Raw genomic sequence first — 25,055 nt, forward strand, 5'->3', positions numbered from 1 at the left:
GTTAATGATTTATATATGATCCTTCCAAAGAAGATAAATTATCTCAAGGTCTGTTGTCCCCATGTTGATGCCTGAAACACCTGATTGACACAAGCTGTGGATATGTAACAAGTTTAGTTGGGGGGAAAAAAATCTAAAATTAACCCACATTTTCAACAGGGAGAACAAATAAAAGTGTTAATGTTATGTTAAAGACTTTTATGTACTGTATTTCAGAGATATCTACTGAAGTTAGCATGCTAACAAGCTAGCCGGGGCGTGTCACGCTCCAAAGCTCCAGTGCTATCTGGTGCTCGGAGCTCCCAGTCTGAACCGCTAGATGCACTGCTCAACAAGCTAACCAGCAGTTAGTGGTTTCTCTGGTGAGATGCTGCCCTGTTTGTTTGTGAATACGACAGGTGGCCAGTTGTCTCATTTCACACCTATAATCAATCAGATGAAAATTAGTTGCAAACTGCTTTGAGAATTCCAAATTTGAATGCAAAAAAGTAAGCATTTTGCAGGTTTTAGCTTCTTAAATGTAAGAATTTGTTGCTTTTATGTGTCACGTATGGTAGAAAATGAAGCGATTTGGGGTTTTGCACTGTTGGTTGGACAAAAGAAGCAATTTGAGGAAGTCACTTTGGGTTCTGGGACAGTATAATGAGCATTTTTCACACCTTTTGGTACATTTTAGAGACTGAATGAACAATCAATTAACCATTTATATAATGGGAAGATTAACTATGAAATTAACTATGAATTCAGTGTCCATGTGGCCAAAGGCTACAACCAGATGCCTTTATGAATCTGAAGTGTCAAGCTTCACTGGAAATGGACAGAGGTGGTTCTGGATATTCGTGCTGACTTTGTATTTCAGATGATTAATACTACACTTACGAGGGAACTCATATGGGCCATCAATCACTAAAATCCAATCGTGTCCGTTGAAAATGGCTCTTTTGGCAAGTAGTGCAAAGACGTATTCTGTGCTTTCAGCACCTCCAGAGCAGATATAGATGGGCGACAAAGGGAAAAAAACAAACACATTAACCGTCTTAGTAACATGTTGGTGCACAATGAGGTGCAAGAACAGCTTCAGTGCTCCTTGGCAGATTTCTTCTGGTTGGATAAACACCATTCATCCAGAAGATACTCCCTTATTTGGATCAGAAATCTCAGCATAGCTGTTCAGCTGGGTTCAGACCTGATGACTGTGAAGGCCATATCATATGATTCACATACCGTCCATACTCACGAAAACATGAAGTCAGCCCCTTGTATGGAAGAATCCGCATTATGTTTTTCCACTCACTTTTCCAGTTAGTTATCAGTTAGAAGTGAAACTTTCATGAAGTATTTGCCTTTTTGCAAAGATCAGCGGTTGCCTCCTGACATTCATGATAAAGTAAAACCAGAACAAAAAAAAAACTATTCAAATTTCTTGTAGAAATTTACACTTTTACAATTTACACTGGGGATGCTGCACTTTTTACATTTACTGATTGTAACCTCACTAATTATTAAAGATGCACTATGTAACTTGTTCAATAATAACAATAACAGTAATAACAGTATAACAATAACAGTTCAATAATATAGGACTATTTATGTGCAATAATAACAATAATAGTTAAATAATATATGACTATTTAACTAAAACTGTATTATTGAACTTTTATTGTTATAGTCATAGTGTAGTGCATCTTTAATAATTAATGAGGTTACAATCAGTAAATCAAAAAACAAAATAGGACTATGCAACTAAAACCTAGAGTTTTAGTTACATAGTCCTATATTATTGAACTGTATGACTTCTAGATGTGCACTGTGCTGTTTTATTTCATAATTCAAAATGCAAGCCTGTTTTGCTCTGATGTTAACAAATACAAACTTATATTTTAAGGTACGTTAAAACTAAATGTAAGCTTTTCCAAACTGCTATTTGTGGCTATGTAAGATAACAGCTGTAATATACACCCAGTTACATGTTGAATAAGAGATTTGGTGGCACGGTAATAGTAATTATATTGAGCTAAAGATGAAGTTAGCAACATTACATAGTGATCTTATGCGTTCAGTTTAATAAGCAAAGCAAGATATAGCTTCTTAAAAAATAAAAAAAAGTTTTTAATTTCCCACTAGCAGACATTAAAACAATTACATGTAAATAGGCATTCTTCTTGTAGATGGTCTTGTTTGCTTATGTACATAATAGAGGCACCGGTATTAAATTAAGATTGTTTGATAAACAGGTAAAAGTTCCTTGTAGTGCTGTGCTCATAAATATTGACTCTGAAGTTCTGTAATTACAACACACTTTTGTTAGAGTCAGGACCCAGTGGATTGTGACTCAGCTCTCAGATGTCTCAGCCTTCAGCTTTTCATTCCATCCAACAACAAAGGTGTGTAAAACACAACCAAAGGGCGTCCTTGAGCAAGTCACCTAAACCACAGCCGCCCAGTGGCCAGAAGATAAGGCTGTGGTTGTGATATGGTTTGGCAGCCTCCACGTGTGATTAGAATTGCATGTGTATGAGGCAGGGCGTTTACTAAAACACAGCATCTGTGCCCAGAAGAAAACCTGCCCTGGATAAATAAAGGTTTATAAAAACACTGCAGCAGCTGACAGGTGAAATAACCACAGAAACCAGCTGATGTAGAGTTTGGTTACATTGAAACTTCAGGACTGTATAGCTTCCTATTTCTTTAAAGTGACACATTAATTGATGAATGCTGTCCGCTCAGTATCTGTGTTCATATCCTCAGGATGGTCTGCACTCTAAGTCCAACACAATATGGTGAACATGAGGTGCATATGACTTTACATGTTCAATGTGCTGGATTTTTGTTATCCACAGTGCACCAGTGATGTCCTTTAAAAGAAAGCTGATGCGGTTTGCTGTGTCATCAGCCCAGGCCTGCCACACCTCTCTGTCGCCTGTCTTCCCAGAAACCCTGTGGGTGGCATCATCGATTGCTGGAATGGCTGCCACGTTCAGTAACGGTGAGGTAACGTTCTGGTGAATGTGCAAAATGCCACCGGTTGTTCTTTTCAGCAGTCGACAGGCAACAGGCCAACCGTCCTCGGAGCTCGGTATGAGACCCAGGTTCACTCGGTCGGCAACGTCACACAGCTGCAGCTGAAAATAGAGAAAAAGCTCTTTGATGCCAAATTATTGTATGACTGTTGATGCAGAATAAAAGATGGGCAATAGACTTTTAAAACCAAGTGACTAGTATTGTGCAAAATTGGATGATGATTGATGATTAAAATGCATTTTAGAGAATAATAATCATTTTTTTCCCCTGCTGCAATGCCAGTAATAATCTTGCAATTAGACCATAATCTGATTAGTTGTTTTTTTTTTTTTCTTTTTGTAAATTTAGTTTAAGTTTCATGACATGAAGTGTTAAAATGCTGATTCTTGTTAGAAATTATAGCTGAGTGATAATGTTTAAATGACCAGTATTTGCCTCAGTGATCTCCTGTGGAGATGGGAACTAAAACAACCACCAGGGGGCATAAGTCAAAACATTCTCACTGTGGTAGAGAATTCAACAAAGACAGAGCTAGTAATAAATATGACAACAATACACGTAACATCGACATTATTGAACACACAGGAACACCCTTACTAGTCGGTTGTCTCCTTGGTGAACAGTGCAGCGGTCAGACACTCCATTTGCCACAATATTTTTCTGTAAAGCTTCAACTGCATCAGGGTTCCACTCACAGGCATGAACATGACTGGCCCCTGCGTGCACCAGATATGGAAGAGTGAAGTATCCAATACCTAAAACAAGAAGTAGTTGAAATAGTTACACACCAACATTGTCACGACTCAAATTATGTTTAATTACTACTGAAAGTATGAGTGTTAAACACTATAAAAGTTTTAAAACCTGGACTAAACACAAATTCATTAGCGAGATCCACTCAAACATCCCCCACCTGCATACAAATCCACTACAGTCTCCCCTCTGCAGTCAAAACCAGCCACACGGAGTTTCTCTGTTATGTTTCCAGTTGAGAACATGCATTTGGTCACATCGAACTCATAGCTGAAACAAAAGATGAAAACAAGGCATGTTTTAGTCAAATGTATTCAAATCATGTTCACAGGACCTATTTAGTGAGCAAATAAATGACGCTGATTGACTGAGACTTACCTAATCCTGTTGTCCACATGTTTGACCCAGCTGTGCTCTCCCAACAGCATCGTCACTACGGGAGACCTGAATCCATCACTGGATATTCGACTCATCTTTGCCAGGCGCTTTGCCCCCAGTCCTTTGGCCACTGCACTCCATAGCTGCTGACCTAAGCCGGTAAAAAGAAATCAATAATGTCCTAATTAATTATTGTGTACATCTAGAACTTAAGCAAAAGTGTGGTTCATTTTGCAAAGAGTACCCATTTTCCTCCATGTTGGCAGAGACAAACAGCTGTCTGCCAGCAGAACTAGGTCTCCGTGTCTTTGGTAGCTGCGGGGGAGGTCCCCCCTCAGCTCCTCCGTCCATCTTTCACCCTGAGACTCCAACAGCTCCTGGAGGATATGCTCTAGTTTATTACCATGTGTCCGTCCTCTCTCTTTCTTTGACTGTAGAGGATACTGTGGTGAAAACAGGACATGTTACAGTAGGTACATAAAACTAAGCTTTTTATAAGCTGCAGTATAGTACTGTTTATATCAGTGTATTTAAGTGAAACTCTCGCTTCAACTACCTGACACCAAACTATCTCACAAGCACTGTCTGAAGCAACCACTGTTCTGAGAGTTTGGAGATCAAGTTGTGACAGACAGGAAGGTAAAATTGGCAAAAGGACTGTCCCAGCTGACTCATTCTGTAAACACAAACTCAGGTCAAGAGCTCCTTTGGACTGTAGACATCTCCTGTAAGATGAGACGTTCGAAAATAGAGATACTAAGTCACAGAAGACGTATTAAACTTGTTGATATTGTGCTTATTTTGTTTAGTTCAGTTTACACATATACAAATAATGCAGACTAAGATACACACTCGCAATGTGAGGAACAAAAAACCCCTCAAAGGGGCTCGATCTTTGTACTATACTGCAAGGAGTACATTAGCAAAAGAGAAACGAAACAATAAATTGTAATTATGCTAAAGAAATTAAAAAAGGACAAACCATATGCTCAAACAGTTCAATGAATAAAATAAAGTTATGATTAGTGGGATTATCAAAACATCTCTGTGGACACTGCCAAAATGTCTAAGGTTCCTATGCTAACGACTACCTAGCTTAGCTTAGCTGTTCGCTCACTATATGGCTGCTTACCTGAACTGCTGTGCATGACATTGAGACACACGAAGACAAGGCACACTGTCCATCTACGAGCAAACGAACAAATCCACTCTATTTATGTTTCACGCTTCAAAAATGAACATTTAGCCTACAACGAAAATAACGAACTACCCGTAGCTGCCCCACAACAACATACGACACGTGTTTCTAATCGGACGATTAAGCAGACGGACGTTTCAAAATACAAAACTTTATTGTAAAAACGGTCTGGCTACGTACTAATATAAACAGCCACTGTTTAAGCTTTTTCGACGGAGAAAACTAGCAATTTATCATCGAAATGTCAGCAGGTTTAGTTATATTTGTGTTTCATATTTTATGTGCGTTAGAGAACTGCTGTCGCTAGTTTACAAGAAGCGATAAATCAATTTGAAGACGTTTCCCGCCAATGTCGGTAGATGGAGACAAACTGTTCAAAACTCATGAAGGTGAGCGACTGTTACCAAACGAATGTTATCGTACAGTGAGGAAAATGTCATTCTTGGCCATATGTTTGTATTAGTTGAACTACTAAATACAACTAAAGTAATAAATCTGTGACAGTATAGTCAGCTAATGTCATATCACTGTGTTTAAAATGGCGCATTTGAAAGATATCATGTTTTACAGGGCGTCACATATTTTCACAAATCCAAACAAAAGTACAATAAAACCATTTGAGTTAGTTTCTAATTGGAAAAGTAAAGTAAAAAAGACTGAAGCCATAACAGGAAAGGCATGTAACTGCATGAGAATGGTGTTTCTTGTATTTGTTTTCTATGTATTTTAGGGTTTGCCTGTTTCAAAACCCAAATCACTGTTCTGCCATGTTCTGAAACTATCATATATCGTTCAATGGCATGAGATTTCACGTCACAAACTAATGCAAGTGGTCTTGTTGACATTCTCTTTATGATATTTTCACATCCTTTAAAAAAAAAAAAAGGTGCACCATGGCCTGTTTTCTTTATTGATTGATTGGCTCCAGAGCTGTGCTAATGCTCTTTTGGAATTATGCCATTTTTGTGTTATTGTTTGTGTTAGTCCAGTGTAGCTGGTATCTGTAAGTCTTTTCCTACGTCAAACCATTTTCCTTTTAGGGGATAAAAGTATCTATCTGTCTGCTTCTCATTAGATCAGTCATAAGCTTTCATCTGGCAGTATAAAACCACCTGAACACCCTGATCTCTCCTTATGTAATAAAGAGTGGCATCAGATTTTAAAATTCAGGCTTTCTGCTGTCATTTGAACCTGACATGTCAGGTTGGTCAAAGCAACATCTGACAGGTCATGTTTTAATAATGTCCTCCACTGGGGTACATATAAAGCAGAGGGGATCCTGACTGATGGAGTCGTACAGTAGCTTTTCCACCAATGGTCTCTGATTTCAGGGCAGACTGAGAGTAAGTGATGTCTGGTTCACTCTCAGGGTCGTTTATGGTTTGGCCCTCCCCTGTGTGTCTCATAAAGCACCATCTCGTTGCCTCTGTGTAGCAACAAGGAGGCTATAATGGCTGTATGACTGGGCTTGGCCAATATTGAACCATCATAATCACTTTTGATGTCTTTACCCAAAGAGACTTAGCGGGGGCTGATAGCTTGCATGGCTGGTGAAAATATCATTGTTATTACTAGCCACAGACACATAACCACAAAGACTTTAATGTTAAACTTAAGTGAAAGGACACAGCACAGGGGATTAACTGTTTAAATGTAGATATTTTTAGTACAAGATCAATAATGATAATATTCTGTTAAACAATTATCTCAACGTGACTGGAAGACAGTTCCCTGACTACTTTTATTAAAGGGCTTTTCGTAAGTTTTACACCATGAAAACTCATCTTACCAAGTATATTTGTGTAAATTCTAGTCAAAAATATTTCATTTCACGTGACACGATCACCTCAAGAGTAGCATTACAGTGAGATAAAACGAACCTTGAACATTTTCCCTTGTTCACATTGTATTATTGTTATGTTTGTTTGTTTCTACATATTTTTTTAGTGGCATTTCCCCCAGTGTAGGTCAAATATATTATGTTGCAATAAATGAAATCTTTTATCCTACTGCACATTTATTGCCTCTATTGACAGTGACCAGCAACAAAACACCTTTGTATAAGATAATCTGCATTTTGCATTTAAATAAAAGTAATTACACTTGATGGATTAACTTCAGATATGAGAATCTGAATCAGCGCTGGTGTTTATTTTCACCTTTTGAATTATTTGTTACATTGTCGCCTGGCATGTGGTAGATAACATCTGTCTCCCATGTATAAGAAAGAAAAAAAACTGGGTTAAATAATTCAGATGTGAACATGTCTGAACATGTGTGAAAATCAGCATGTGTCTCCCATGGATTAGAATCAAATCCTCACCTTTTTAAATATTATTTTACAGTAAAATATGGGGAACGTTCAGGGGAAAAACTACACACATGTGTTTTTAATTCTGACATGGATCAGCATAAAATAAATATCAACACATCAAACAATAAACTAAAACAGAGAGTGCAGATTTGAGTTGGAAAGTAGGATATCGGATACAGAGTTAAAGAGGCCTATATTAAATTAATAAGATGTAAATAACATTTAAATAGCATGAACCATGAGACAAACACTACTTAAAACCATTCAAGATATTGGAATATGGATGCAAATATCCATGTGCATGGATGACTGCAACACCAAACACTAAAAAAACAAACAACATCCCTTATTCATTTTGAGTAGTGTTGTGTGTGACATGAAGTTGAAGGTTGCTAAAGATTCAAAGTCTTAAAAGTGAACATATTTCCATACTGGTCCCAGTAAGACCTGATTGGCTCTGAGGACCTCTGCAATGTTTACCTTCTGCTCTCTGGAGAGCAACACTGGAGGGATTAATGCATCTGAGGTCTGTAACCAATTATCTTCGTTGATACACTTTAATTCACAATCTCCTCCCTTGGGCAATACTGAGCATATTAATGTGATCTCAGCAGGACCTTTATCTGTGTCCTTTGTTCCCTCTTCTCCTTCTACCTGCCCTGCCCCTTTAAGATTAGACATTTCAATCTAGGCGTGTTTCCTGCCTCCATTGACTAAAACCGAGAGCTGGCATCCTGCGGGGAAAAAAAGCACATCAAACAGCTTTACATGTCCGCGTCCATACAGCAGACCATCTCTGATTGTTTTTAAAGGATTTTTTTTTTTTGTATTTCTTTTTTTATTTCAGGCACACGGACCTGGTCACAGTCTAGTGTCCACAAACACGGAGCAGCTCGCCTGGACGATCATTTATGATTTATCGAGATGATATGAATGTCAATCGGTCAAGGTCCGCTACCCCGATGCAACAGCCACGACTGGATTGCTCTGCTGGGAAACATCTGCCTCAAGCATTCGGATGAATTCCTGCTAATTTCGCCCGATATCGAGCGGACGGAGAGAGGATCGAGATTGTTTGGAGCAAGCGTGGGAGCCTCACCGTGGGAATGACATGCTGCAGTACAGGCGAGACAAACTGGAAAATAGAAATGGATCAGGAAACATTGATGATGTGACTGCGACACCATTCAGCGGAAAGAAAAAATGCTTCCCAGTCGTCCCCTTGTGCAGAAATCTTTAATATTTCCAAGTGAGCCGTTTGTTGTTTTTGCCAGAGGGCTGTGTGTAACACTGACTGAACAGGATCTGTGAGACTATATTGTCCGCCTCGTTTTACAGTATAACAAGTGACATTAACCCCGAAGAAGCACCGAGGGCTGATCTCAGCCTGAGCACTGGACAGGCACCATGTCGGCGGTGATGATAACACGGAAGGTGCGAAAATGGGAGAAGCTCCCGGGGAAGAACACTTTCTGCTGCGACGGACGGGTGATGATGGCCCGGCAGAAAGGAGTCTTCTACCTGACCCTGTTCCTCATCGTCGGGACCTGCTCGCTCTTCTTCGCTTTCGAGTAAGTCAATCCCTCCATCCTCTGACCCCTCATGAGCCACGAGAGTCAAAGCCATGATTTGTGCTCACTTAAGTATGGAAGCCAGTTAAAAGAAACATCTGTTTGAGTCATAGTAATCAGTTAATTTTTTATCACAGTAAGATCAAATTTTATAGTAATGAGATTTTTAAAAAAGTTGAAATTATGAGAAATAAAACAGAATTCCCGGGTGAAAAGTCATAATTAGGGGCTTAAAAGTCAGGTTTATGGGTTAGAATGTGAATGTTGTGTGATCGAAAGTCATAATTCTGAAATTATTATGTGATAAAACATTGAAATCAGGAGATTATTAAAAGGTAAGACATCATAACTCTGAGATAAAAAGTAGGAGATAGATTTGGACTTTTTAATCTCACAGTTATGGCTTCTATCATGTACATTTGACATAATGTTGACTTGTGAGTAACCATGGCCCACGATGGGACAGTATGAGCATTTAATGTCACGATTATCGTGGCCAAAGTAATTGTGATTCACGATATTATCCAGATAAACATCGGAATATGTTTAAAACCAAAATTGCTGTAATCACTTTACCTAATTTTTTATTTTTATTGGCAGACATTTCTTTTGTGTTGTCGTTACTGTAGCTAACTTCCTGTCCCTCCACCTCTGTACGTCACAACATAACCGCACAGTTTTTATCGCAGGACAGAGCAGCTAACGGGAGCATCCTGATCTTTGTGTGTTCATGAGCAGACAGTGCCACCTCGTTATTGAACTCTCTGTCTTGATTGGATAAAGTGAGCAGGGATACCAGAACATTTCTTTTCTCTTTTACTGCATGAGCCGGGGGAGAGGAGACTTATGTGACTGACCAAACACTCATTGACGATGTGAAGCTATTAAATCCTTATTTCGATAAGAATATCTAACTTACAGCTGCTTTAAATAATCATAAATCATGGGGTCACGCTGTTTTTGGATAAAGAATGTTAAATACTTACCAGCTTTCGAAATATGAATCTTTTCGGGTTTCCTTCGTCTTTTCTGACACTAAAACAAACATCTTTGGGTTTTAGACTGTTTTTAAGATGTAACCCCGACCTCTGATTAATGTTTTCTACCTTTTTATGACATGTTATAGATGAAAGGGATTGATCAATTAATCAAGGGGTTGCAAATCAATCGATAGTGAAAATAACCATTGCAGCCCTACAGTATGTTAAAGGGCTACCTCAGTTTTTCATATATTAGTGATCGTCTTGTCAGTGAAATATTAACCATCCAAAACCCAAATATATTCAGGTTACTCTCATGTATGACAAATAAATTAGTAAAGCGTTCTCATCTGACTGGTAAATCAGCTAACATTTGGGCAGTTTTCATGAAAAATGAATGAAGTAACTGATCAACTATACAAATAGTTGCTAGGACTTGATATGGTTTGTCACGTCGATTTGTTTAGTCTCATCTCATCCATTTCTGTTGTATGTTGATCTTGCTGATGTGTGCTATTGTGCATGTGTGTAAGGTAGAGTGATTTTTTTTTTTTTTTTAATCAGTCTCCTCTTGTCAAGCTTATCTGTGACCTCCTATGTTGCATTTATTTGTAAGGATATCTGTTTTGATGACCTCCCAGCCATGCTGTTGATCTATGTTTTGTTGCTTAGAATTCAGTCCCTGGTCAGAGAAAAGAAGGTTTATGATTGACCACATACTGGGGTGTTAAATATTTAATACCCCTCACTGTCCAGCTTCTGCTCTGTTTTAAGAAAGGAGAGCTGCAGATTTCTGTTGTCTCAGCAGTTCAGTCTCAACCCTCAGACAACCCAATGGACTCATTAACTCTGCACTCACAGCCACTCGGCTCGGATGCAGCATATAATCCTTTCAGTTAAGGTTACAGGATTGTTTTTAAAACTAAGAACATGAGGCTAAATGATACTCATAAAGCAGGGTTGCCTCTCATTTAGAAAGCACAAATTTTCTGTTGTTGCTCCACCTGTTTCCTCCTTCTCTTCCCTTTTCTTCCCAGACAAATCAGGCACGATGATTTAGCATAAAATGCTGCTCTGTAACACAGTAACCTCTCTTGACTGTGGGCGTGTATGCGGCTAACAGGCCAAATGGATTTGGAGCATAGCAGAGAAGAGAAGTAGCTGCTCTCACATAGTGCCAGGCCCTTCCCATCTCTGTCTGCTTTGCACTTTAATGGCCTCCAGCTTTCCTTAGAGTCCGGACAGAAGGAGCTGATGTCCAGCTCAGAGCAAAGAGGGAGAGATGATACTGCTCACGCTGAACGTCCAGAGCCCAGAGGAGGCACTGCGGTGACTAATGGCTGGAGGGTTGTTAGCATACTATGTTCATATTACAGCGGAACATAATTATCTCTCATGGGGGGATGGATATTAACGTGGAGATTGGACCCAGACAACAGGGGGGTAATTTTCAAACTCGCCATTACACGGCATGTTGATACATATCTGATTTAAACCTCTGACAGAGTAATTGCCTTCTGCAAAACGGCTCGGAGGTCTAATGCATTCACACACTGCCCATGTGAGACTACGTTTAAATCCAGTCTTTTTCTTGGTATGAATATTTTAGAATTTAACATCCTCAACTAGGATTGGGGCTGCATTCACATTTGTTTTTTAACAAGTATTAATGCACTTAATCAAAAGATTATTGGTATGCTGGTCAGTCTACCTCTTTTGTCATGAAGTTGATATCTTGAAGCCACATTGAGTAGAATTCTTTGGTTGCAGTTTGAGAGGAAGTTTGGAGAAAATCAACGTGCTCAAGTTAAGTACATGAAAATTGTACTTAAGAACAGTACTTGAGCAAATTGTACTTCTTCACTGGTTGTCCAAAATTTTGACACAAAGATTTTGATTTTTTTACTTCAAATGAATATCGGTCCCAAATATGATTTTCAGTCTTCCTATTTTCTTATAATCACTATAAGACTGAAGAAGCCATGTTGACCCCTATTGCCAAGGTTGTGGCTCCTGGTCACCATGGTTTTATAGAGTCCTGCGCTAGTGCTATGTGTGTTTCATTAGCTGTGGGCAACCCCCCCACTGCCCAGTGGTTGATGCCCAGAAACATCCTGAACACGGCAACAGAAGAAAATGGAGTCAGTGGGCCAAGTCTCTGCAGATGCAGACACCATCACACACTTCGCGTGGGTTGCTAGTCATGATTTAGAGGGATTACCTACAATGTTTTTAGGAAATCCTACACACTCTGTGTTTAACTATGAAATGGATTACCAAGAAATTTGTCACCACCACCATCAGATTATCAGGTCAAGTGTAGGGTTGCTTTTTGTGCTAATTAGCCAACATTAGCATGCTTACTACACTACGATGTTGGACACTGTAAACATCATACATCATAGTCTTTGTCAGTATGTTACTGTGGTATTTAGCTCACGGTCCCACAGTGCCGCTAGAATGGCAGTAGAGTCGTGAGGTCTTCGCACATTAAGTCTGTTTTTCTAAAATCTGTCATCTGAATGATAAATGTAATGCACAGAAACTTTGAACACTCAGTCTGATGCATTTATTATTCTATTTATGGTGAAAATTCACAATTTGAGACATGTTGTGAGATGGCTGCTTGTGTCAGCTAACAACACTGAGTGGATTGTTTCACTCATCTTCAAGACAAAATTTTCTGTCAATCAAGTAATAATAAATCAACTGATTGTATCAGCTTTAGCTAATATGATTTATAATACCAACATTGTTCTGAAACTCAATTTGAAAAAGGCTTGTGATTGATTTAAACACTGTACTATATTCTGCTGGACACAGAATATGCACAACACTGCATTATGATAATCTAATATTAAAGTAGCAAAGATTCTGTGTGGGATAATTCTAGTGCATTTGGTTATAGATCATATTTCTGTTATCGTACTTGTCTTTGTCGTGTAGTTTTCTTGTCCTGGATGGTTCAGTCTTCACATATTGTCTGGAGGTTGAGCTCTTAGCTGCACTGTGGCATTGAGGGGAGAACAGAGAGGGCAGTGTCCTGGCGTGGGCTGGCTCATTTCCAACACTTGCTGAGCAGACATCTCACGTTTATCACCAGCCGCCGGCAGCCCGTGCAGGGAGACCTCTCTGGGCTTTAATTTGTGCTAAATTGCGGAAGCGAGCAGTCGAACATTCAGATGGAAAGACCCATTACGAACATCTAAACAAATTATTTACTGTGGAGGTGGGCCGGGCTGTTCTGGTTTACTGTTGGAATACATTTTAGGACTGTATGTCATTGCCCTGTTGGTTTTGTGCCCGTTTAATATCCACTGATCTCATTTTTAATAGGATTTTACATAATAACATTTGCTTATGATGTTTGAAAGGCTTTGGTAGTCCTTTGCCAAATGTGTAGGTTAAATATCCGCAAAAAGGCTTCCTCACAGTTGGATTTTCACTGGTTTGCTTCCCAATTTTATGTATGTGTTCATGTGTGTGTGTGGTGTGCGTGCATGCATGTAGATAGCCACCAGTGGAGCTTGGATGAAGGAGCAAGAAAACTGGAACAGAAGGACAGTGTGTCATCTGTCTGTCCACCCCAGGACACTGAGCTACAAGGCCAGAGAAGCATATGTGCTTGTAGTGCGACTGAGCCTTGGTCTTTGCCTGTGCTTGTCCATTTGTATCTACATCCCTACACTTGCTGCAAGGTAGAGGCTTTCACTGTGTCCGGCTGACCGTCCGGTCCTTTAGTCGGCCTCATAAAACGTAAAGCTGTAGTGGACTGATCCTGCAGAGCGAGCAGCTGCAGTCAGAGGAGATCTTGTAACCGACCCCTGAGCCTCCCTCAGCATCTGACCCCACCCTGTCTCCCTGTTTGCCAATCAGAAAGCAGCTGCCTGGACTGGCTAGATGTGCAATAACATGATTTATGTCCTATTCAGAGTCAATGCTCCATTTACAGTAACAGTGATCTACAGGCTTTGTTCCCTGGATGCTTCCCCGGCAGGAGGAGAGGGCTGGAGGGTGAAGGGATATTTTTTTGCACACCATATAGGGAGGCATGTTTCACATGTTTTTGCACTTTGTCTTCATCTGTTTGGTTTGAAAAAGATTCTCTCGCGGAAGAAATGGCCACCTCTTTTGCCACAATGGTATTATTTTTCATGTGGCTGACATGAAACCATCAGAGTCATCATTACTCTCAATTTCACTTAGTGATCATTCTATGACGCAACATCTTTAATCCTGGCTTTAATCCGTAATAAAAACGATGTCCTGTAACATTTCTCTCATATGGTATTTAACTGTTGCATAACAAGGAAGACTGATTTAAACCAGACAACAGATTGCACCGTCTGGAGCTTTAGTGAAACCACTTTTAAACTCATACATTAGATACCAAAGACTTTTAAAGGACATGTTTAATTCTAGTTAGTGCCTGTCTTTTAAACCATTCACAGCGCGAGGCATTCAGTTTTCTGAAATGAAAAAATAGGTTTCAATCTTTGAAAAAAAAAACCTCTTTGTTCACTTCTCTGAGGATTTCTAGATTGAAAAAAGCATAGTCATACTTTTCCTCTTTCCTGTAGTGCTATTTATCTAGCTCAATGGTTTTTGGGTCAATTGCTGGGTTTTGGAGCTATTGGCTGCAGAGATGTCTGCTTTCTCTTCAATATAATGGAACTAGATGGTACTCAGCTTGTGAAGTCAACAATCTATATCTTGGCATCATGCAAAGTCACGTGTGGTTGACCCCTCTCCTTGCTCAAAAGGGCATTTGTCAGGTCAAGCCTTCTGTTTCTTGAAAAGACAGTCACAACTTGGGAAACACGATGGAAATATTTTTTAATGTGCAGCAGACTGAATATTTTTCATCCCGATGCTAAGTGCTGTTTAAAGACCTTCTGGATTTTTCAAAGATTGCTGGGTTGTTCTTCTGCAGAAGAACAAAATCCTCCTCGAGTATTTACTAAGTCCAGTAATAAAGTGGTTGTTCTGTCTGTAGGTGAAAAAGAAGAGAGAGTGTTTTTACAGCAGTGCCCTAGAAACAGGCAGAGTCACAGTCTGCAAATGTTTGTGTGACGGAGGCCCACTGTGGATGAACCTGCACAGTGAGTGCATAATTTATTTGCAGTATGATTCATGCAGATTTGCAACAGCTTACAACCATTAAGTATTAATAAAGGAAGGGCTTTAAATGTTCAGCAAAGGTGAAACGTCATGACTCACCCATACGCGACACGGTGACATCTAAATCCTGGCTTTGGTGGTTTTTGTTGGTGAGAAGTTGAAGTGATTTTAAGCCAGCGATATCCCGACTTTACGAGCTTCTCATCTTTGAGCTCAAGTCATCCTGAGAGGGAAATCCTTTGGATCAAAGTCTGCAGTCGACACACGATGATACATTTAATGCCCACTCAACCCATACACACAGTGAACTTACACAAGGTATCTTATCTCTCTTATATAAGGCTGCGTCATTATTCTTTATGGTAAATGTGATTATTGTCCTTTATGACCACCTGATTGCAGGTTTTTCAGATTATGGGATCCCATTTAAAACCAATAAACTGTCTCTTTTCCATATTCCAAGAAATCATGGTCTAATGGTCACTGGTGCTTTTATGACAGTTTTATAGGCGCCCATTAAGTCAACAACATCAAGTATAGCATATGGCAAAAACACTTATTCTGCATCCCCAGTCTGCAGTAGACTGAAGTGTAATAAATAATATATTCTTGTGTGGTGGATTTGAATTCATATTCTTAAAAAGGCTACAGTCAGCCTGCTCTGATTTTGACCTGCAGTTGTCTTGTTTGGTCTGATTTAGGCAAATGTGAGATACACAAGCATCCAGGATTTCACCTCAATCCAATCAATAAGTTTTGCTCCAGAATCGTGGATGTAAGGGTGTTGATCTGTAGCTCTTCCCAGTCAGTGATGAAAGAAAAAATCAGATCCTTGACTTAAGTTAAAGTAGCAGTAAGACAATTTAAAAACACACCACTACAAGCAAAAGTCCTGCCCTAACCCTGATCGTCACAGTCCCCACAGCAAATAGTTTGCCATCAAACCTCAAACTGTTGTCGGTTTTTCTACTGATTACATAAACAAGATAAAATGTCTTGGTCAGTGAGCTTCTGAGATGACGGGAGTCAGATTTTGTCACCTTTATACAGACACAGGCTTGCTGTTTCCTCATGTTTTCAGTCTGAGTGCTAATCTAACAGTACATTTATGTGGTATGGTACAACAAACTTGAGACTGGTATCGATGTTCTCATCTAACTCATGGCAAGACAGTGAATAAGTGTATTTCCCATAATGCTAATTTCACTCCACCGGTTAGCATGACACCACCGTACTTGCAACGGATATTTAAAGTCTGGTCAACTTAAGTTGCGTTACGGTTAATGCATGCTTGGATTTAGGTGCATGGTTATCAGATGAAATGAATAAATTGAAATGTCGTCTCAAGCACGATAGAGTTAAAACACTCAGCTGAGGTTAAGTACTTGAGAAAAAATAGTTTTCACCACTGTAGTGAGTCTTGAGCCTCGACGAGGAGGCAGATTGTTGATTAAGAAAGGGAGGGAACGTGTAAGTGGTGTGTGAGTGTCACTTGGCGGTCTGATTGATCGCCTCACTGATGAAAACGTTCTCCCCACATGGACACCGGGCCTGATTAAGTCCAGTTTTTTTTCTGCTGTCCGTGTGGTGACGGATGAATGCACAAGTGTCAGCGTGCCAGCACCACCCTGCTCCTCAACAGCAGAGGAAATGGTCACGTCCAGGAAGGACGTGGAGGCTTGATGGGAAGCGATGATAGAGTGGGCCTCGAATACCTACCAGTCATCATTACGGGAATTACATTTCATCGACAGACCTCCTCCCCTCAGTCTGAATGCACCGGCTGCTCTCTGCTGTCTCTGCACTAACAAATGGGCCAAACATACTTCAGAGTCCTGGGCCAGTGGAAACTTCTATTGATTTGATCTCTGCTCCTGGTTTCCATTAGTGTTGGAAAAAAAAGGCTTGGCAGGGAAACTGCTCAGGCCAGTCGAGCAGGTGTTGTGTGTGAGTTGTTGATACGTCAGTGCTCAGGTATGCTGACATACCTGGTTAATCTACATACTGTGACTGAACAGGTGGACTTTGTTCTCTGCAGTCTTGTACTGATTGGCTGTTGTAAACACAGCTACACCCCTTTCCTTTAAACTTCCTGTCAGCTGTGTCTGTCTGTGCTGAGAGTGTATTAAACTGCACCCAGAGAAGAGAATACAATCTTATGGCTTTTATGAACTTAATGTTATCAGTTGAATAATTTAAAAGATATTTAACTGGCAATGGACTAGTTTTTTGCTTTGACTGCACAGTGAAATAGCTATAGAATAAAAACACTATTAATATTTAGACTGTTTCTTTACAAATGTTGCTTTCAAGCTGCAATTTCTGTCTGCCACCGGGCACAAAATCTCACAAATTTGAAGGATGCCAGTCTGGGTTGGCAGACTGGTGCAATTTCTGTCTGCTTTCACGCCTCCATTTTAGACTAAATGAATGAGTAAACTCATGTTTTGGCCACACTTCCATAACTTTCTCAAGACACTACACAAACTGACAGACAACAATCAAAGTCTCACAACCTATCTAACAATTACAGCAGCTCTATGTGATATTTAATCTCTTAGATAGATAAAAAAAAAAAAAAGAAAGCACTTAAACCTCAACCACTATATCACATATATGTTTGGGATGAACACCCATATCATATCTTCAAAAATGGGAAAAGAAGAAACACATATACATCATATTCACAATATTCCATGTGTAAATACAATCTTAACTTTATGAAAACATGTTTTATAACTCTGAAATCTTGGTAATAACTCATTGAATACATTGTTCTGTCCTCCAGCACATTGGTATTGAAATAAAAAAGCACAATATCAAACAAATCCCAACTAAACCAAAAGGAATTGCACAGTAGTGAAAACATCATCACGCATTAGAGCTGCTTTCCAGCAGTTCTGGCCGCCCAAAATAATTTATGGGTCGCACTCAGTTATGTAACTGAATATGCAGGGTTTTGTCGGATATGTGATACAGATAAATAGCTACTCTCCTGAAGAGGTCATTATGTTGCACACAAATGTGCCAATGATTTAGTGAAGAAAAACACTCTCTATTACTCAAACCTAGGCCCTAATGAGTTTTTTTTTTTTTAAGTATATGACTTATCAATTGGTGCATATATGAAGGAGTGAAAAGCTCAGCTTACTATATTTCACAACAACAGAGAAATATAATATGTATATGTAATGTAGCCTGGTGATTTTGCTTTAGAGGACAGTTTTGAAATGTTTTCTGTTTCGATCGTCCGAATCTCCTTCTTCCATATAGTAACGCAGAGAGTGTGTCATCTGTGTGGGCAGACTTTTTGCATGACCTGTAGTACAGAAGTTATTCCTGTACAGTACAATGCACAATACCTTGCAGTCCTGTAGAGTAACATCAGTGCTGCGTTATGAATATAAGATCCCTGCCAAATAGGAGGAAGATGAAGAGGAAATTAACTATTAATAACTGCATGTGGAGGCCGCTGCTGCTGCTGCTGCTGCTGCTGCTGCTGCTGCTGGTTTCTGTCGCAGCACTTTGCACTGCAGCTCACATCTGTTATCGCACCGAGCAGCAGGCCGTTTTGGTGGAGGAGCTCCTCTGAATCTAATCTCAATGTCTTGGCAACAAGAAGTTATGCTAATGTGTCTCCACTCCTCCAGAAGGTGAGGGGAGTGTGGCAAGGTGTTTTTTATTCACGGCCATGACTTCGGCATGGTCCAGAGAAAGGGCAGCTCTCACGGTTCACGACCTTATGCTCAGAACACAAGTTCAGAATATGTATGGTGTCATGTCATGCCCTCTCTGCACTTGCTTTTTTGGAGAAGGCTCTCTCCTGTGTCTGTTCAGGTTGTTGTCTGCAGTTGTCATGTGCAGCTGTGATGCAAAGCTGGAGCAAGAAAATGTTACCAGAGTAAGATCAGATTCATTTTCTGGTGGCTGCCTAATCAAGTTATCAAATAATCAACCAACAAAAACTGTGACTTGACAGCTTATCATTAAATGGATTGAAAAATGTCTTTCGTTTTCTTCCTTTCCAAGAAGCTGTACCTGATTTTAGATTAAATCTTTAATCTTCTATATTTAATGTGTTTGTTTTATTACAGATGTCCGTACCTGGCTCTCCATCTGTCTCCCGCCATCCCAGTTTTCGCTGTCCTGCTCTTCCTCTTTGTCATTGCCATGTTACTGAGGACCAGCTTCAGTGACCCCGGGGTGCTGCCACGCGCCCTCCCAGAGGAGGCCACGTTCATCGAGATGGAGATCGGTGGGTTACAGGATTGATTTACAGACATTATATTTGGTCTGTTAGAGGTTTTGTGTGATTTGAGATTTGTGATGGGGGGACAGAGTGGCTGAGACAGAGACACCAGACACCTGTTACAACATACTGTAGCATCAAAAATGATTCTGAAGCTGTTTGAAGGTTGTTTCAGGGTAAAAAATTACATAATCTTGACTTAAAACTGTGTACTTTCTGAACCAACTTGGTTCTATACTTAAGTTTTCACGACTGAATAGACAAAATCAAACAAAAATTTCATTGACAGCAGCCAGAAAACCAGCCACCTGTCATCTGATTCAAATTCTCTGTAAATCCTGATTGGGGTACAAATGTTATGTGACATCAGCTTTCGGTTACTGAGCTTCGCACACAAACCAGAAGAAAACAGAGGACAACACAAAAATGTCTTATTTCAGATAAGAAAACAAGTTCACAATTTGGCAGAAAATAATGTGAACATATCGAATCTCTTCACACATAGTGAGAGGAATGAGAAAATAAGTGTTTTCCCTTAAGAAGTTCTTCACACATTTTTCCACACTGTATTGTGTTTTGTGATAGTGTCAATGCTTAGGTGAAGACGCATCTTTAAGCTGCTATAATCAATGTTTTTATTATCACGATGTACCAGATGACAGCGTTAAAGGAGAGTGAATATTGGATTCAACTGGAATTAGAAATATACTGTGAATCTGCAGAATGCTTGCTGAGCTTTGTGAAGATAAATCAGCCAAAATGTCAGTTTATTGCTGATGATAGTAGTAAAGACGAGGCAGTCGTGACATCAGTGTTAATCCTCAAATCCACTGTAGGGGTTTGAAGTCTGAGGTAATCTCACCTCTTCTGGCGTGATTGCTGTCCAGCTCTTCACCTGGAAGTGTGCAGAGCTATTATGCTCAATCAGCACTGATAATGCCACCAGGCTCAAATCCCCAATCTACATTCAAATGTTAAGTCAGCAATAGGACAAATGTTATTACAGTTCATGTGCTGTTACATCATCATCATCATCATCTGGGCTGTTTGATGTCCAGAGATGTGGAGGTTTAGCATTTTGGATGCATAAATGCTTCAGTGTATGTACGTGCTGGTTAAGCAGTGAGCAAACAGTCTCGGTTCTGTTGGTTTATTAGTGTTTGTTGGGCTTTATGTTAATAAAGGTTGAGTGTGCTCGTGTGTGGATGTAGAGCTCAGTCTAGCACACATTCATTACAAGGGATCCTGTTGTCTCATTACACAGAACAAGCTAGTCGCCGTATAATGATGATGATGACAACAGAGAGTTTGCCACCAAAAACAAACAAGCACAGAGCAATGCATCTCTGTGTTTTTACGTCCTCTCCCCAGGCTGTCCAGACTCTCTTGGAATAATCTTTTGCAATAATTCTGCACCAGCCCTCCCTGCATCATTTACCCCGTCCCCCCCTCCTTGTCTGGCTGTGTGGCTGCTCGACGCTCGCTCTTTGTCTCTCCAAAAGATTCACGGTGTCCTTCAGCTATCACTCGTACTCTCTCTCACTCCCGTCAAGAGACGTGGGTGAAAACTGGTCATGACAGAGGAGGGCTGTGATAGTAAAGATGAGGCACTCGATCCTCTGAGAACGGGTTAGCTGGCAGCCACTTCTTCTCTTATCATGGCTGTGACTCATACGGCTCATTAGATGACAATGGCTCTGTGGTCTGACTTGCTCCAGTCGTGATGACCCAGACGGACAATGTAAGGATCCTGCATGTTTTCATATGAGGAATTGTCCCTGGAGAAATCTATGAAAAGTGTCCATAACATGTTCCCAGAGCTCATGCTGATGTCTTACCAGTGGTCTACAAACTAGAAAATGGGAGTGGAGCTGTAAAATGCAGAAAAGTGAAGTGAATTATTACGCTAAATGTTTTGCAAACCTTATAGTACAGAGGTTTCTAGATATTCATACAATCTGTGATGAAGATCCCACACCAACTAAATTTAAAATGCAGGATTTAAGATCATTACGACTCTCAGATTTATTTACAGGATGCATAAAACATGGACCAACACTAAACAACTGGTAAATCTAACTTCAGATGCTGTTTGGTTTTGTTGCATCATCTACGTAAGCAGAACAGGCTCGTTTCGTAGATGTTTCTACTCTAGACAGAGCCAGGCTAGCTGTTTCTCCTTGTTTCCAGGCTTAATGTGAAGCTAAGCTAACTGGCTGCTAGTGGTAGGTTCATACAAGGGCTGCAACCTACGGTGATTTTCATTTTGTACTACTTGGCCAATTATTTTCATGATACATTGATTAATCGTATAGATTATAACATTAAAACATGGATGAATAAAATTGTGAAAACTTCTTATCACAGTCTCCCAGGAGCCCAAAGTAACGTCATCACATTGCTTCTTTTGTCGAACACACAGTCCAAAATCCAAAGAGTCTTCATTTACTTTCATAAATGAGTTATGAAAATAGCTGGCAACTAGTTTCCTCTAATCAACCGATCGTTGGGGGAAAAAAAAACAAATAAGTGTACTTTCCTCACAAAATGTCACAAAATGATTCTTTTTATTCCTTTCACGCTACATGTACTTTGAGTTTATCAGGAGTTTGCAGGTTCTGGATCCACCCACAAACATACAGAAACAAACCTCCAGCAGCACTTTGGTTTTATGTTTTCCTTGACCTTGTTTGGCTTGTAACCTTTTGAACTCTCCACTGACAGATTGTCTATTTTCAGTCTTGCACCTCCCTTTTGTTTCTGTTTTTTCATCACTTACCATGGCCACATGACCACGTGAAGAATATGCACTCCAACTGCTTAAATACAGCACTTAGCTCACATCCTCCATCCAACACTTCTAGCTCTTGTACAGTATGTTTTTTAATGTGCTAGAGTAGCTGTTTTCTGAGTGTGGGCGCTCTAACCGATAACACTCGTTGGAGGAGGCAGGTATGGATGCTTGATCTCATTCTGAGGCTGAGGCAGGCATGTTGATGAAGCCACCGCTGCCTCGATGCTCTGTCCCCTCTGCCTGTTAGCAAGTATTCCCGAGGGGGAATGCTAATTCGATGGGAGGCATCCTCTTGGAATATATAATGCTGCTGGCAGACAGAGTTTGTTGCCCGAGGGAGTGGCATCATTCCCCCTGAGTGATGACTCATTAATTTATTCTCCGCTGGTTTATCCTGAAAGCTACTAATCCTACATCCTGTAGATTCATAATGCAGAGCTGTTTGTGCTGCGAGATTAAAGACATTTCACAGTCCTCGAGTGTGTAGATGTTTATTGGATGGCTTTGACACGAGCTTGTATGTTTGCCAGTTTCACAAATTTATTTGTGCAGGAACCGTTTATTTAACATTACAAGAATGGCCATTGAGAACTATATACAAATGATAAGTATGCAGCTTAGGTTACGTAGATTTTTTTCTGTTATTCATCTCTGAGCACTGTCTCCAGGAGAGATAATTTAATTTCCAACAAATACCACCATTTTTTATCTTAATTTATCCCCAGGAAGTCAAATGAGCATGTCCACTTTTTTTCCATTAACTCCACACTCCCGTCTTCTCGGTGCAGCACGTTAATGGTAGACTTCTCCCTAACAGATTCTCTCCTGAGACATTCCAGCCAGCAGCTCTCTGGTCATTAGCAAGCGTCGAGTCAAACCTCTCTGCTCCTGCAGTGCAACATAATCAGAAAGATCTGGATTGCCAAGAAAGTAAATGCATAAGAATTTTTCAGGGTCTGCGACTGCGGAAACAAAGGATACGACTTTAAAAATACAACCTTCTCTGTGTGAGGAAGGTGAGTTGATGCCCCAATAGAGCAGGACACTGTGGTTTAGTGTTGCTAATAAATAATATTAACAGCTCAACAGTGATTACACATAAATCCACCATCATTAATAAAGTAGCGAGCCAATGTCGTCATTCACTGACAACTTCAAGGTTCAGCTGTTGAGATTTATGTCTTATTTCTTTCTTGTCCTTGTCAGTGAATCTCCCATTTCTCAGTGCCTGGTTAAGAAATATACAGCAGGTGAACACAATACTGTGAGCACCTCTACAGTTAAAGGAAACCTATTATACTAATTTTCAAGTTCATATTTTTATTTTCAGTGTCCACTAGGATAGGTTTTACATGATTTATTTGACAGTTTTTCTCATAAGGTCCCGTTCTGCTGCAACATATTCCCCCTCTCTCTGAGACTCTTTGTTTTAGCTTCTGCCTGTTCAAACCGCTCATCATCACTCTGGTCTCTGGTTCTCTGCATTAAACCCAGCCTGGGGGGAGCAGTGGTCAGCCGACAGCAGCACCTGGGGACCAACTCCAGTTTTTAGCCAGTGCCGTGGTCAAGGGCAGTGACTGAAAAATAAACCTAACGTACATGTTTTTGAGAAGGAATGTGATCCCTTTTAGCCTCGGCCTTACCGCCCAACAGGCCGCCAACGTCACGTTAGAAATTCCCCGGTGGTTAGACGCGTACAGCTGGTGAACCGCTGAGGTCCCTTGAAAGCTGTCCGTCTTTGTTTGTACCTTTCACATCATTACAGGAGTATGTTCAGCTGCAGTATGGTCCCAAAGGTGGTGCAGTGTTATGTAGTGATGTAGATACATTATTGAAGTAAAGGCTAGACTACACATACAGTGTTTCAGGCAGTTTAGTGGCTGTACCAGTTTTCTGTTGCTTGTATTAATGTTTAACATGCACATTAAAAATTTATAATACACTTAAATATAGGAGAAGAACAAAAAGCAAACTATTTATACAATCCAGTGATAAGGCTTGACAAGATGTTGTATCTTTTTGTGAAAACTCTTTCAGTGGTGTTCATTTTTTCCAGACATGGTTTGAGGTGTTGTATTGGATTGTGATTAGATTTCACCTTTGAGAGTAATTCATTGTGTGACTGAGTTGTCAGCACCTACTAATGACTGTGGTGTGTTTTGTCTCCACAGAGGCCGCCAATGGGAACGTCCCCGCAGGGCAGCGACCTCCGCCTCGAATTCGCAACGTTCAGATCAACAACCAGATCGTCAAGCTCAAGTACTGCTACACCTGCAAGATCTTCCGACCACCTCGAGCATCTCACTGCAGCATCTGTGACAACTGCGTCGGTAAGAAATCTCCCCCGATCCGCCTTCAGTTCTCATAAAGTCCCAACAAAGGCTTCGCAAAGAGAGACGACAGCTCTTTGGAGTTGGTTTATTTCCGTTTTTCAGAAATAGAAAGGTGAGCAGTGTTTTTCGTGGGAAAAATAGCTCGCTGACATAATGATTGTTACTGAAGCCTCGATCTTAATTACCTCTCTGCGTTCATTTGTCACAATGATGAAATGATTGTAAAAGACATAGCTTTATAAATAAATGTTGGACTGAGAAGATAAGGGGGCAAGAGTTTGAGAAAACTGAAACAAATGGGCCCAAAGCTTCACAGGTAATGTTTTTTAGGAATGTGCTTTGA

General features: G+C 40.2%; 2 protein-coding genes across 7 annotated transcripts in view; one reads left to right on the forward strand and one right to left on the reverse strand.

Annotated features, from left to right (window-relative positions):
- Positions 1-1,990: 1,990 nt before the first annotated feature.
- Positions 1,991-5,488, reverse strand: trmt12 (tRNA methyltransferase 12 homolog). The gene is made up of 7 exons (XM_037078011.1): positions 5,285-5,488; positions 4,709-4,877; positions 4,397-4,595; positions 4,153-4,303; positions 3,935-4,044; positions 3,619-3,776; positions 1,991-3,122 (listed from the first exon to the last, which is right to left on the reverse strand). The coding sequence occupies exons 1-7, from the start codon at positions 5,335-5,337 to the stop codon at positions 2,745-2,747; spliced, it is 1,218 nt and encodes a 405-aa protein (XP_036933906.1). The 5' UTR covers positions 5,338-5,488; the 3' UTR covers positions 1,991-2,744.
- The window catches only part of zdhhc9 (zinc finger DHHC-type palmitoyltransferase 9), a 35,230-nt gene continuing 13,134 nt past the window's right edge, over positions 2,960-25,055 (forward strand). Inside the window, exons 1-6 of one of the 6 annotated variants that reach the window (XM_037078015.1) lie at positions 2,960-2,986; positions 4,200-4,311; positions 8,512-8,913; positions 9,003-9,235; positions 19,431-19,591; positions 24,551-24,709. In XM_037078015.1, coding sequence (XP_036933910.1) covers positions 9,072-9,235; positions 19,431-19,591; positions 24,551-24,709 — 484 coding nt within the window. In that variant the 5' untranslated portion in view covers positions 2,960-2,986; positions 4,200-4,311; positions 8,512-8,913; positions 9,003-9,071. Of the gene's footprint in view, positions 2,987-4,199; positions 4,312-4,507; positions 4,626-5,530; positions 5,740-8,511; positions 9,236-19,430; positions 19,592-24,550; positions 24,710-25,055 lie in introns of those variants that run through there. The other 5 variants (XM_037078016.1, XM_037078017.1, XM_037078013.1 and 2 more) reach the window with 5 other exon arrangements.

This window comes from Acanthopagrus latus, chromosome 18, assembly GCF_904848185.1.
Source record: "Acanthopagrus latus isolate v.2019 chromosome 18, fAcaLat1.1, whole genome shotgun sequence".
Lineage (NCBI taxonomy): Eukaryota > Metazoa > Chordata > Actinopteri > Spariformes > Sparidae > Acanthopagrus > Acanthopagrus latus.